Source organism: Falco peregrinus, chromosome 4 (assembly GCF_023634155.1).
Source record: "Falco peregrinus isolate bFalPer1 chromosome 4, bFalPer1.pri, whole genome shotgun sequence".
In the NCBI taxonomy this organism is placed as follows: domain Eukaryota; kingdom Metazoa; phylum Chordata; class Aves; order Falconiformes; family Falconidae; genus Falco; species Falco peregrinus.
This window is the reverse complement of record NC_073724.1, coordinates 32851129-32866248: the sequence shown is the minus strand read 5'-3', so window position 1 is coordinate 32866248 and position 15120 is coordinate 32851129. Positions and strand designations below refer to the sequence as shown.

Sequence of the window (15120 nt, the reverse complement as noted above, 5' to 3'; positions counted from 1 at the left end):
ATTTCCTACCCTGCCTCACTGCTGCATTTGCTTCCTTCTACACCTTAAGCACTTTCTTTTAATATTTAGGTTATAAAATAACTGCATCTGTCACAGCTGTTACTTCATCTTTAGCGAAAGGCTAGAAGCTAAATGTCATGCCTAAAACACTGATTTCTTCTTGGAAATGATCATTTCAGACTGAGGAGCCCATCCTGCAGTGGTGGCCCAGTGCTTCCTGCAATGCTGTGCTGGGCTGGGCCAGGCACCATGTGGGGGGACCTGCTCATCGCACCTCCCAGTGATGGGGTTTGGGAAAGAGAGGGGAGCAGGTAGGCAGCTCTGCGTCCTGGCACATCACAGCAGCCGAGCATGCCCCAGAGCTGGCTGCAAGCTCCAGCAGTTTAGAGCAGCTATGAGACATACTCCGAGCTTTGCCAGTGGCCACAACGTTTGGTCTTGAATTGGAGGCAAACAGCCAAAGAGGAGGAAAACCTGCCATTCCATCCATCCCAGCTAAGTATGCCCAGCACTGCCCCAGCGCACCCAAGGATTGTGGAAAGCCTGACTCAAGATTCATCCTTAAAAGAAACACAGCACTTCACCTGCACTTTGCTTTTTCAGACTAGATCCTAGAAAAAAACCCCTCTGATCCCTCAGCACAGGGCAGGGGTGCGCTGCAGAATGGCTGCAGGCTGTCTCTCCCCCTCCGCTTGCCCACTGTGGTGCACAGGCTGCCACCTCTTCCCTGCTGAGAGCTGCAGTCCCACAGCACCCTCCTCTCTGCTGCCATGCTGGGCACTCAACTGTGGCCACGCAGATTTTTCCAGTTGAATCCAGAGTGCAGACCCATTGTCCGAGGTCACTGACTTCCACAGAGAACAGAAGGTCCAAGAGCTTACAAGGGTATGTCCTACAAGTTTTCAAGGGATTACAGAGTCTGCAATTTGGCTTGCCTATGGTACACCAGGAGATCCCCCAGGAAACTTCAGTTTGTTAACAGGAGATAGTAAAGGCTGTTGTGCGTTGGGGACAACATTAGCAATATGCTAATGCATAATGCACGTTGTGCTCCTCGGTGCAGCAAATTTTAATAGGAAGTAACCATATTCTGAATAAACCTGGCACTAGTACTGGGACAAATGACTGACCACCAGATTCTCATTTATTCATCTGTTTTCTTATCCTAACCGTTCCTATTAGGAGAAAGGGAGATTTAAAGGAATAAAAAAAGCTGAATAAATGTTTTTTCTTGAGGGAGACATGCCCTGCTTGCTCGTCACTTACAGCTTTTTCAGCCAGCTAACAGTGCAAGGAACCAAAAAAGCAGTTTACTGCTGAGATGCCAGAGCACTGCAGCATGAGAACTGCACAGCATCACCTAAGCTCCCTTGCCATGGTGGCACACTGTCCCTGAAAGCGCTCAGGCACAAAGTAATAACTTCCACCTCTCCCTTTCATTGTTGTTTAAACAGCGACCATCACTTGCAATTCCCTTCTCCCTTCTGGAAATGCTGTTCATGTGTGTCCCACACCACTCCAGAGATTTCTAGAACAGCATTTTCTCTTCCTTCTGCCTTTAGTCATTTGCATTTTGTAACATCTTGGTCTTGATCTTTGTTTACTCTAAGTCCTGTGCTCACTGGGTTATTTATTTTAGACAGAGAGGAAAGATGGCTTCAACCGGGAGACAAATCCCTTTCTGCAAATACCTCCAGGTGAGGGCTGTACTGGTCTCATGCCTCCACACGAAGCCACGTTTCAGCCTGTGGCACAGCTGACAGATGAGAGGTGGTGAAATCACGCTGCCCTGCCGGCTGGTTTTGCCCGTGGGCTCAGGAGGCGATGCCAGGAAGCATGAAGCTAAAATCCTTTCACTTAACCCGGGCCTCAGAGAGCTGCGGCTGCAAAGCTTTCTTCAAGCTGTTTTTGGCTGCTGGGCCCCCTACCTCTGCCATCAGCACTGGAAGGCTGGTGCTGGGAGCCAGAGCCCCCGGTAGGCTCTGTTTGGCTGCCTTCGATGGCCAAGCCCCCACACCGGGCTCTACGAGACAGCTCTTCCCCGTACAGAGCTTGGCACAACTTTCAGCAGTGGCAGCAAAGCTGAACCTGAAGGCGAAGGTGTTGTGCTTAGAGATGTATATTCAGGATAGAAAGGAAAGCTTGGTTTTGTTTTTAAGTCCATGCAAAAAACACACGGAGCTACAAACAGGGGTGAAGAAAACCTCCAGCCCCTTTGCTTTGTTGGGAAGTCCTATCTTCAATTCAAAAGAGAGCAGGTATTACTAAAATTTTGTCAATTTAATCAGGTAACAAAAAAGTCTGCAGCCTCCCTGTGAAGTAAACAGATCCCATCCCAGCAGGGAGGGGTTAGAAACTGCTGATTCATTTGCAAAATGGTCCAATCGCAGTAAGACCATGTTACATAACCTGCTACCCCCATCAAAACTACGGGCAAAGGGGATGAGGCACGAGGACCCAGTGACGGCCACTGGTGTCCCACACAGGTCTCGCCATGCTGGCGGCACAGCTTTGCTCCCCAGGAAACTCCATCGTGACAGCGCCAGCAACATGCAACGGGACGCTGCAGTCTTGCCAAGCTCCTATTCCCAGCTCATGGAAAGCCATCCTGACTACTGTGGGAGCTGGATCAGAGTCAAAGCCACCATTTTTAATATTAAGGGTGTGTACAGCTACCTCCTGCTTATCATATATGCATATATATATATATACACATATATATGTATACACACCACAACAATACGCTTGGGTTTGGTGCTGAGCACACCGGGACATCACTCATTGTAAGGACTTGACTGTGCTTTGTTGCTTCACATACAGTTGAATGGCTAACTAGACAAAGCTAGCTAGATACACAGATAGCCTCCTGTACTGCGAGTGATCTGGCATGTTTTAGACATGTTTTACTCACAGGAGTTAGAACTTTGCAACTACTACTTTTTTTTTTTGTTGTTGCTATTATTTGACTCTATTTAGTCTTTCAGTCTACATCTGATGGTCCAAATTCAAAATGGGCTTCACTCTAGACAGTGTTGCCAACTCTTACGATTTTTTTTACTGTCATTTTCACCAAGTCAGGTTTTTCTCTGAGCCCTGGAGCCTGAAGTATTAGGATTTTTTTTTTTTAATCTCAGTTTTCAATACAGAAAAAAAAGAAATGTCTGATCTCATGGTTACGGAGGAAACCCTGAGAAGGCTCAAAAATAAACCGAAGAATGAACTCATTATATATTACTGCTTAAAATCTCATAACTGTTTTGTGTTCAAGACTGAAAAACTAGAAAGCAGGATGAAGACAATGATTTTAAATATAGGCTTCATTTTCATATGAGGCTGGTTTACTCTCTTGGTAATTTTTACAGGTAACTTGTGCCAAGGAAAATGAAGAGGAGAAAAAGCCTTTAATGGATAGCTATAAATTTCTCCACTTTTTCTATGATTTCAGTAATCTCTGGCATTTCATATCTTTGCAGAGTGCTTTTTTATTCACTTCAAGAGACAGCCTCAGTCAAAATGTAAAAGGGTTATGAGAGGGAAAAGACTTGCACAGCTCCCAGCTTAATCCATGAAAGAAAACACTGTGGGCTCTGCAGACATGGGCAGAATTAAATTATTAAGAGTGTATTTTCACTGGAAGAAGGTGCAGAGTGGGAATGCAAGGGAGCCCCTGCGTGGGTTTGTGCCCTGCTGCCAGCCTGACACCGTGGGTCCAGGGCAGAGGTTCTAAGGGGGCTGCTGCACAGCAGCCTCCTGACCCAACCAGTCTGGCTGAGAGATGAGGGTGTGCGCACAGCTGATGGAGGAAGCCAACACGTCCCAACGGCTCAGGATAAACATCAGAAGTTGCAGCTGGAGAGTGCACAGCGAGGACTGCTCTGGGTAGCTGGGCTCTTTTTCTAGAGGTCCTACAATCAGGTTTCCTGAAGAGACGCTAAGATATGAATTATGCAAGCTATGTATTTTTGCAACTAATTTTTTCAGCTGTCTAAACCGTGGTGAAATATATTTTCTCCAAACAATTTTCATGTAAATAAAGTCTAAAAATTGTTCAAACTACAAGTCATCAACTGAAGGACAACTAGTAGTGCTCAAAGTGGCAGATGTGTGTGCATTTTTACATTTCCATCTGTCTTCGTAGCTACAAAAAATGGCCAGATCCGATTTTCCTTTTCTAACCTGAAGTGGAGATGCTTTTGTAATCAATACTGTCTTAATTCTCAAATCACCCTGGTAATTCTGCCTGAATTTGTCCCACTGAGAGAAGCCCACTCTGGTTTTTGGTCTGATGCTTCCAGAGGACAGGATGCCTGAACAACAGAAACCCCTCTGCACAGCGTGGTGTGTAACTACGACAGATTTTTCATGGTGGGAAAAAAAAAATGAAAACTTTGCTCCTGCGGCTGATCTTGCATCAGCTGTACCACTGATGGCTTTCTTCATGTGCCCCAGACCTCTCCATGAACACCCCTCCACCCCTACAATGCTTCCCAGGGGGCTGGGCACATGGTACAAGCTTTTTCCAAGGGCTCCTCCAGCAGAAGTTTGATGAACGGTCCCTTTCTCGCTGCAGGGAAAACCTTGGTAGCTGCAAGTTCACAGCCCACTGCGTTAATTAGCAACTCAGGTACTCATTCTCCCTTCCAACAGGACAGAGGGGATTGTCCTGCTGTAAACCCCAACTTAAAAGCAGCTCCAAGTCACAGCTTTCAGGAAGCCCAAACGTGGTTTCTGGGGAGCCTTGGCAGCTCTCCTCAAGCTTCACGACACTGCCTGGGGCACCAGTGGCCTGGGCTCAGTGGCTGGGATGCAGAGGTCCCCAGCCTCTGATGCCTGCCCTGCCCTGCCCGCCTGCTGCGCTTTCCCAGAGGGTCACCTGGAGGCATGCCATTCTCCGCCGCACATGTCCAGCCATGCATTGAGAAAATCTGTCCCCCGTGCGCTCTATTTGTTAGATGGGAGGTGAGGTCTGACCTTGCAAGGCAGGAAAGGCGATGCAATGCAGGGCTCAGGGTGCTCTGGGCACGGGCTACCTGGCTGGCTGCAGCTTGGGGTGCAGGGGAGCATCACTCCAGGGCATGAGGCAGGAGGGAGAGTGGAGGGGCCCTGTCCTGGCCAGGCTGGTGCTGCTGGAGCAGGGCAGGGGGGCAGCAGGGACCGGAGGGATGGCATCGTCCTCTCAGGCATGGGTAACTTCAGGACTTCTGCTCCAGCCGCTGACTGGTGCCTGTGGGAGAGATCAAACCCTCCGGCCCGCAGGAACCATGCCGAGGAGCTGCTGCTACTGACACCAGGAGCTCAAGGGGGTGTCTGCACATGCTTCCACGCTGTCCTTGCAGCATGCTGTTTATCTTCTCTCTTCCCTGGCTGTGCCCAGATCTTACCTGCGTATCTGAATTCTCATCTGTTTTCGCATAAGATACATTTTAGCCCTGCAGCATTGTGCTGCTATGACAACAGGCTTGCACTTCTGCTGCTTTCACACCCTTGTTTTTCTTGTATTAGGACTCTTCCCCTCATCTTACAGCCTTCCTCTAAAGACATGACTTCATCCTTTTTTTTTTGTTGTTGGCAGAATTCACTGTTGGTACTGTTTCCCTAGAAGTGTTTTTAGTGCCACAGCTACCTAGAGAAGGTAGAGACCTACTATATCGATTGCTAGATCCACAGCTGACTGCCTGTGACCAGGCATTCAGAAGTAGTCAAAGTTTTAAAATAAAGGGTACCTTACGTTAGCCAGGATCGCGACAGACCCAGCTTTCGGCTCTGCTGAACAACCAGAACCCTCTTCCACTGGCTTTGAAAATAATGGCTTGTGTGCCATGTTTGTACAGCAATGCAATTGGAAATACCACAGACACGGGAACATAAATACGGTTGTTTCCTCCACCAGTTTACTTACGCGTAGGAACTAAGTGAGGAAATCTGGAAAGACCATAGACAGAACATCCAGGGCGTACAGAGTCAAAATAAAACCCCAACAAATATGAGGTCTACAAAATTTTGAAGTTAAACTGTTCTGTTCTGCCGTAATCAAAAGTTACGCAGTTCTTAAATAAACCTGTCCTTTAAACAGAAATACCTAATTTTACTATTTGCTTGCATGTTCAAATAGATACTTAATCAGTTATCTAGATCTACTAATGACCAGTTTACATGAGAAGGGTGATGTATAAGCACTGCCTGAAAATGTGTAGTTAGGAGAGGTTTCTTTAAAAAAAAATAAACCCTCATCTACAGATTTTCATAAAGGCAAACGGCAAATACAATCCCCTTCAGTAAGGCATGTTAACATTTCAATCCCTTTTCATCTTTACATCTTGTCATCTTAAGTGGAGTTTTTGCCAAAAAAATATTAGTACTGTGTTATTGTTATAAACACAATAACGTAAACGGAAGAGAGGATATTCTTCTGCAAAAAAATGAAAGCTTCCATTTAGAAAAAAAAAAAAAAGTCTTTTGTAGTACAGCGCAGTTAACTCACTTTAAGTATGGAGGAATGAAGAGGCTCAAAAGGATGGGTGTCTCAAATTCCGGCTAAAATCACCAGTATATTCTCTAGGGTTCAAAAATCTGGCTAGGTCTGTATTTCCAGTCAGTGTGTATGCCTTCAACCTATGAAGTTTCTAGTTGCACGTGGAAATACCAACACGAAATGGTAGGGGGCTGCTCTAACACTATTTTTAGGTGGGACTCTAGGCTTAGACAATTTCTACAGACTCTATATAATCATTGAACTTCTGCATGCTGGTCCGTACCAGATACCCAATTATTTTTGTTTCTCCAAGCACCTGGAAATGCAGGGGTAAAAGCACACTTTCTTCAGTTAGGTGTTCTGACTTCCTACCTCTCTCTCGAAAGGGTGAAATCCTGACGAAGAAAGGTCCTACACACCAACAGCACGGGATGCCAGTGCCCTGTGCTCAGCTAAACAGCATGTACAGCTGCGAGTAAAATTTCATTATTGCCCTCCCACAGCATCTCAACCTCAGGATGCACCTCTTGCATATCCAGGACTTCACCGAGGCTTGTTCTTGGATCATCTATTCAAGGCCAGTGATTCAGTATATGCTTAGGTTTCTCGCTTTCTTCTGCAAGTGACTATGCCAGCTGGAAACACAACATCGGGATGGCAGGCCTAGAATGGTTTAGGCATTTATGGGGAGTTATGAGAACTATGGATGGAGATTTATACAAAAGTAAAAAAAAATAAAAAAATAAAGGGGGTACTCGGTATCATCTCCAAGTCAAAACTATTATATAAAGCAGCAACACGTCTCCCTGCTGATGAGCACGAGAAATGTGTGGAACAGCTTGTACATTCAGCAAGACCTGCCACTGCTGTGTGAGCAGCCAGTGTTGCGCTGGCAGATGCATGCTGTCAGCGGGGGGTCCGAGAGCAGCTCCTGCTCTGGGAGTTCTACTCGCGATCTGGGCCCGAGACAGTCGTGAGGCTGAGCCCTTCCCTGAATCTCCTCCCAGTCAGCCAAGAGGGTATCGTGCAGTAGCGTTAACAGCAACTTTCTCGGGCTGGTAATGTGCCCACAGGGAACTGCACAAGCTAACCAGAGTATTTTAGAAATGCCACTAAAGAAGTTATTCCATTAACTGACTAATTGATTAGGATGCTAGAGTGATTAACTTTTGACGGTACCAGCTATGTTTCAATTTCAACTGCTCAGACCCCAAAACTCTGTATCCCTTTACTAGGGGGACAATAATGGAAGCTGACTTCTCCCTCTGCTGCAGCCAGAGGAATCTCCTTCGCTTGCCATGTGACTAGGGTAGCTGTAGCTGTTCAAGCAAGGCTCGTTGCCTTCCCTCCTTGGCTGATAAGGTGGGATACTGCAGGTAAGGAAATGGAGAAAAGGTGCTGCAAGAGCAGCTGGCACCTGCCTGGGACAACCATCCTTCCGGGTCTCCCACCCTCCTGCCAGTGGGTGGAGGTGCAGCAACAACCATGCGCAAGGAGCCAGTGTCCGACCTGACGCCTCTTCTAAAGCAAAACCTCTCCCTTGGGGAGGTCATCCTTCTCTAGAAAAGATAAGCCAGTGCTGCTGTATCAGCTCCCGGGCCTGACGGTGCCTACATGGCAGCATTTTCAGGGAAGTAGGTGGGATGACTCCACAGTTTCACCCAGGACGCTTATTTACAAGCGCCGAGTTGGTGGGCTCTCGACTGGGGCTGGGACTGCCTTTGCTCCCTTCTCCCCTTCATGCAACTGCACATATATAAGAAAACCTCGATGGCCACCTTGTCTTTTCTCCTTCCCTTGGTGAGCCCCGTTGACACAAACTGATGTAGCCCTGCATCACCACAGCTGCAACAATACTGGGAGCCAGGAGCCCTCCCTCCTGTTCTACTGCGCTTTGACCCACACGGCCATCCACAGGGCTGGATAGGCAGCTGCCTGAGCCTAGCTCTGCCCACAAACAGAAAAATAATTAGGACAAAGGACATAATCTAGTCCACACAAGACATACTGGAATGAATTAGGTAAGTAAAGAGCTGGAAATAATGCATCAAATATGCCTGACAATGTCACATTAACAGTAAGAGTACACAGTTGAATGTAGTGGTGTCCATTATCTCACTAAATGAAAAATAATCATTTTGTTAGTAAATTCTGTTTATTAAAAATGAGGTAGTGTTAAATACTGACAGAACTTTCTAAGTTATAGCTGTTTCGCTGATGCGATAAATCTTCTGCAGAAGTTTGGTTGCGGAAAGATTCTGAGTGCCATTTATTTGTGTGCCACTATGCTATTGATAAAACTACAGATCTCTACAGAAAGCAGAACAGAGAAAAAATCCATTATCCATTATTATCCTATGACCGAGTAAATGTGCACATAGTGGATGCGAATGCAATTCATGTTACAAGAAAATGAAGGAATGAAAATCATCTCTCTGGAGTTTTCTCATTTGCCAGTAACATTCCTGTTACTGTACTTAGTGAGTCGATGCTCATTAAATCTGTTTGCTCATTACCGTTGGGTAGTATGTCAACAGAAAAAAAAAAAGAAAAAAGAAAAAAGGAAAACATAAAATACTGAGTGGCTCTGTACTATAGTTCTGTATGTGCCTACAGTGGAACTAAACCATAAATAAATCCACTGTAACAGTTATTTCCTTGTTCAGTAAAGAGTGAGGTCTCCCCAAAGTCTCTTACAATAGGTATCTGCATCTATTTTTTCATTTTAGAAGAGACACTCCCTGAAGCGCTTAGAAAGAATTAACATTGGCTTTTGTACGGGCTGACAGTCTGACATTCGGGGGGGGGTGGGGGTGGGGGAGCAATGCTGAGTCTCCAGTGTTTCCACAAGGCAACAGCAAAAACGTGCAGGGCTGAGCTAGCCACACGTCTGGTGATCTGCAAATGTCCCTTTCCTTTTTCATGGGTGAACCTGACCCTCTTAACGCACAGGTTTTGCGTCTGCCCTCCCTGTTTATCCTGCCAAGATTGTCTGAAACTACTGGGGTGTAAACTAGAGTACCAGCTCCCACAAATGTAGATTTCCGACATGTTATGACATATAGTACGGTGAGATGTCCTGTCAGTGACTCACACGCTCCGTGCCGCTCAAGTGACAGGGAAAGGCGCTGCCCGCCCTAACTTGAACCGCCAGCACAGGCTACACCATGCCTGCAACCTAGAGCCGAGCTGGATCTCTCTTCACCCATGAAACCAGCATTTTCCGTGGCGGTGGGTTGGGAGTGGAGGGGGGAAAAAAACACTACCCTCTAAAAATAATCAGCAGAGTTATGTCACTTGCCTTCATGAGCAGCGAGAGGGAGGCTGTGTGTTCTGTGCCACCCCTCTCCAGGCAGAAGTGCAGCCCTGGCACAGCAGCAGCCCCCCAAAAGCATTCTCGGCAGCTTGGCACCTAACTGTTTTTGAAGTTTGAGTTTACCAAAGCCCGAGTCGCCTTAACTCGGGAGCACGGCTGCAAGGCGAGTACGGCGGCGCCGAAAAATCGTTTCAGCGCGCAGCCTGCCCTTCTCGCTTGCCCAAAGCAGATAGAAACCAAGACAGGGGAGAAAGAAAAGGATTAAAAAGAAGGGGGGAAGGCAGCGGAGCCCGCGGCGCTGGCAGGGAGCGCGGTGCCGGCTCCCCGCGGCGGGCAGGCATCCCAACTGTTGCAGGGAGGTGACCGGGGAGCTGCGGTGGCAGCGCCGGCGGCGGGCAGGCAGAGGCCGGCGCGCACGGGCGGGTCCGGGCGGGCGGGCAGGTGCGGGGACCGGGCTCGGGGCGGGATGCGGGCCGCCGGGCCAGGCGGGGTGGCGGCGCCCGGGGCCGGGGACCCGCCGCGGTTACCTTGAGGATGAGATCGGTGTGGTGCTGGTCCAGCATGTTGGCCTTGCGGAAGGAGGTGATGATCACCCTGCCGTACCTCCCCGGCGTCTGCAGGTCGGAGTAGAGCCGGTGCTTGGAGCGGTTCACCGGGAAAAGGCTGTCCACCAGGTTCCTCTCGATCTTGGCCAGGCTGTGCGTGGGGGCCAGGAGGTGCTCCACGCTCTCCTCCACCTGGTAGCGGCTGAAGCTGGCGCCCAGCAGGATGGAGATGAGCACGGGCGCCGAGGCGAAGAACACCGGGTGGCTGGCGACGAAGTGGCCGAGCCGGGAGAAGGACGTCCCCAGCCCCCTGTGCAAGACCTGCCGCAACATCCTAGTGCGGAGGGCGCGCAGGAGGGCGAGCGCCGCGCCGGGGCCCCCGCAGCTCCCCCACGGCCCCCGCAAGACCATGGGGCAGCCCCGCCGGGCGCCGCCTCCCCCCCGGCCGCGGCTGCGGGGGGCCGGGGGCCGCCGCCGCGCCTGTGCGTGTGTGTGCGGTGTGTGTGCGCGCCCGCCCGCCCGTGTGCGTGCGCGGGGCGGCTCGGGCGCCCGTCCTCCCGCAACGCCGCCGTGCCCGAGAGGAGTTTCCCGGCGCCTCGTTGCCCGACTTGCAAACCCGCCGCCCCTCGCCGCGGCCGCGGAGCGGCGGCGCGGACCGCCGGGGGGGGGGGGGGGGGGGGCAGCCCCGCCGCCGCCGCCGCGGCCCCACCGCCCCTCGCCGCGGGAAGGGGAAGGGGCAGGCGTCGCTCGCCGCTCCCCGCCCCCGCCGCGGAGTTTGCGCGGGAGCGGGGGTGCCCGCAGACTGCTGACTAATCCCCCAGCCGCGGCAGGCGGGGCGGGCGCGGAAAGCCCTCCGCGGCGCCCCCGCCGCCGCCGCCGCCCTCCGCCCAGGGGCGCGGGGCCACGCCGGGCGGCGCCTAGCACGGGGCGGCGGGGCGCAGCGCGGCGCCTCCCGCCGGGGCCGCCCCGCGGGCCGCGCTCGGGACGCCGCGGCGCGCCCCGCCCCGCCCCGCCCGGCTGCCGGCCGGCCCCGCCTGCCGCCGGGACGGGCGGGTAGCGCAGGCTGCCCGCGGCCCCGACGGGCGGGCGGGCGGCGGCGGGGGGCTCGGAGCCGCCGCCTCTCGCGGAGGGGGACGCGGGTGTGCTTCGTGCGGGGGGGCTCGGCTCGGGGGCCGCCGCCAGAAAGGTCTGAGCGCACCCCCCGGCGGCGGGGCGGGCCGTGTCCTGGGGGTGCCCGACGGCGCGCCCCGCGCTCCCGCCGCGCAGCGGACCGCGGCGGCGGCGCCGCCAGCGCGGCACAGCCCGCCGGCCCCGCGCGGCCCGAGTGGGCATGTGCGGCGCCTGCACATGCCCACTAGGGAAGCCGGGCGCCGGCGGCGGGGGTGCCCCTGCCCGCCTCGCCGGCCCCGGCCGCGGCAGCGCCCGGCGTGGGGAGCCCCGGCCGCTCGCCGGCCCCGCCGCCGCTGCCGGCCCCCCGCCGGGGGAGCGCGCTGCCGCTGTCCTCGCCGCCGGCCGGGGGCCGCCCCGGAGGCGTGTGGCCGAGCGCGCTGCCCACCTGTGCGCAGGTACGGCCCGGCCCCGCCGGCGCCCGTCGCCGTGGAACAGCCGGCGGTTACAGAGGCGAGCGGAAATGGCCGTGTGGGCGCGCCGGCGGAGGCTGCGGCGTAGTGGGGCGCCCCGGTTCCTGCTGCTGGCAGCGGGCCCTGCCCGGTTGGCATTGGGAGCCCGGCTACTGCCCAGGCCGGTGGTTTTACAAATCGGCGAAAAGGAAGTTTCTGTTTGACAGCGGTTACACGTGTTGCCGCATGAAACAGCGGCAGCGCCCTGTTTGGGTTATTGATGGACTGGCTGACAGTCATCCTCCCTTTTGCATTTCAGTGGTGTCTGACCTAAGCTAATGTTTTGTCACGGACGCTTCATGCACAAACCCTCCCTGACATCACTCCCATCTCCTCACTTGCAGCGAGGTCACACAGCTTGAATGCTAAACTCTTTTTTTCATGTCTCACGGCTTTGAATGTGGCGAGCGAGCGAATGGCTTGATCAAGCAGTGCTGAGTTACTGCCAGCAAGGTCCTCGTGTCCCCTGGTGCTTCTGGGTGCTGAGCCCAAGCCCAGGAATGCTGAGGGCGTTGCTGTGCCCGCCGGCCGGGGAGTGCCCAGCCGAGGGGCGCGGGGTTTGTGGCACAGTTGTGCCCCGGTTCCACCCCCACAGAGGTGACCCCCCACTGCTCTTGTTGGCCCTACATCAGTTTAAGTATTTGATTTGAATATAACTCAAAGAAAACCCCGAAGATGGAGATGGAAGCGGAAGCAGAGGCACGGGAGAGGATCGGGCCTAGGAGCCCAGGCCTCTCACCCCCCAGCCCAGTGCTCGCCCCGCACTGCCCGGTGCCGGCAGGGCACAGCCCGCAGCACGGCTCCGTCTCATTAGTGTGTATGGAGGGGAAATGCTGGGATGTGCCTAGTGCTTTGTGACATTAGCAACAAGTAAAGGGCTTTTGTCATTGCTGCTGACAGTATCATCTGTGCTGGTATTTTCTTTTTTTTTTTTTTTTGGTCTTCATTAAAAGTATTTTATCGTTATTAAAAATGAAGGGGATTATTAATTATTTCAGTAACTATCCAGTAGCTGATTTGCAGTTCCCCGGGGCACCTCAGGAAAACTAGTTTGAGTGCCTGACATCCAGCCCAGTTCTCGGCACGTTAATGGGTAAGCTACAGGCTGACTCCAGGAAGAATATATCCATTTTGCGGGGGCAGAGAAGAAAACCGATGTACCGGCATTTCTGCTGGATGTTCCTCTGTCTTCCCAGACCGGGGCCTGTTTTATGGCTTGTTGTAACCAGCATCGGACTGCACTGTTAGCTGCAGTGGAAATGATGTCTTTCCAAAGGTAGTCGTGGGGTTTCACCCCACCAAGTTCTGCCTCCCCTTGGCCCAGGGAATTGCCCTGCCTTTGACAGTGGGGTTGCCCGTAGGGGTGGGACATACAGGGGTGGGATATGAGGCAGTTTGACACGTGCTGTTGGAAACACAGCTCAGCTGTGTGTGCTGTAACCGCACTGAGTGAGAATGTTCTAACGCCATGAGCGTGTCCTGTGGGTGTTACCAAACCGGAGGGGAAACTTTCTCCTTACTCCTGACTCTGCAGGCAGTGAAGTCACCTTGTTACTGACCGTCAGCGCTCTGGTACTCCAAAAATTGGCATCAAAATATGTTCTGTGTGATATGGTTGTCGGGAGTGGAGCAGCTCGAGGCCTCCCACCAGTACTCTGTGAACAGCAGAGCATGGCTGAGCTCTCACCTCTCTTCTAGGGGAAAGCTCCAGTAACTGGAGCTCTTGCTGTTAGCACGTGCCTGGCAGTGCACATTGGCCTCCTAACCATTAACCAGCTCTGCCTCTCTTGTGGAGGAAATGGAAGGGTAGGATTTCTATCACATAGATGTGCTGCTCTGCTACAGCTCCGAATGGTGCTTTACAAAATAGATAATGATGTCTCATTGCTCTAGAGAGTTTCCAAACTAAATTAAGAAGAGAACGATGGGAAGAGATGACCATACAATGAGGTGCAGATGCTGGGAGGAGGGATACTGAGGGGGAGGACAATACAATTATGTCCTTTCAAAGCAAATGCCTCAGGGCAGCTACTTTTGGGGACAGAGTGTAAGAGGGAGATGAGGAAGACGTGACTCATAAAGACAGCATCTGCACAGGGTTCAAGTCTGCTCGGCACTGTGAAACATTTGTTGACTCTCAGACCTGTGCAAAGAGACTGTCTCGACCCATGCTCAGGACCTCTCAAGGCCAAACAGGCCCGGTGGCATAGCATGAGGCCATGCTGTCATTCCTGGGGTCTGCAAAGCCTGGGTGGGTCATGCACCCCACAGCCTGCGCCACAGGGCTTTAGCTCTTTGTGAGCACGAGCAGGATGCCTTGAACATCCAGAAACAAGCATCTCCCTATGCATTTGCTCGAATTTTGTTACAGTAATGAATTTTAAAGCTACTGTGAAAGGAAGAAGTGGACAAGGTTTTATTTAAAATAACCTCTTCCTCCTACCTCCTTAAAAGGGGTCCAATGAAAGAAAAAGCTGAGAGAAGTGATAGGAGGAGGGGATTCCTAATGAGTAACCTCAGATGAGTGAAGAGGGCCTAGGGGAAAGAAAAGGTGGCAGGAGCAGCTGGGATGGCTGTGGGAGGTATGCAGAGAATCAGGATTTTGCCTTGTTTAGTTAGGCATGAGGAACCAGAGAAGATATTTTAGGAGTGTGTGCAGGGGATTTAGTGCTGCAAATGTGGAATGATTTTTGCAACAGAGCACTGAGCAATGTGATGCAGGTTCCAGCTGGAGCTTGGAGAGAATGAGGTTACCCACAGTGAGGAGATGGGTAACAAAGACCTTCTTTTTTTAAAGGGAACTGTAAAAAAAAAAATTCAAGGAGAGTTTAATAATTATGGCTAGATTCTTAAGGGATGCAAAACATTTTTCACTTAATTTCTCTGTGTTATGCTCATCTATACCTGCTGAAAGTCTGGCTGGTGATGTGCAAAGACACTGTGCTTTGTGCCAAGAGATCAAAACAACATGTAGCCAGCCCAGGATGGCTGGGGAGTGCGGTAGCTCTTATTGAATCACCCGAATGAGCTCTGCTCTGTATTTCTTGGCCTTACATCTGGGACCTGGGCCAATGCCAATTAAATTGGTGAGGGCACAGACAAGGTTAATGATGAAGTTAATCTCCCATTGCTGATTGGTGAATGAACCTCACAACTTGTAGCTTTTGT

At 51.8% G+C, this 15120-nt stretch overlaps 1 protein-coding gene across 1 annotated transcript in view; it reads right to left on the bottom strand.

Moving 5' to 3' along the window:
• The window catches only part of PTCHD1 (patched domain containing 1), a 35491-nt gene extending 24204 nt beyond the window's left edge, over positions 1-11287 (bottom strand). Inside the window, exon 1 of the mRNA XM_055802753.1 lies at positions 10316-11287. Coding sequence (XP_055658728.1) covers positions 10316-10744 — 429 coding nt within the window. The 5' untranslated portion in view covers positions 10745-11287. The remainder of the gene's footprint in view (positions 1-10315) is intronic.
• Positions 11288-15120: the final 3833 nt, after the last annotated feature.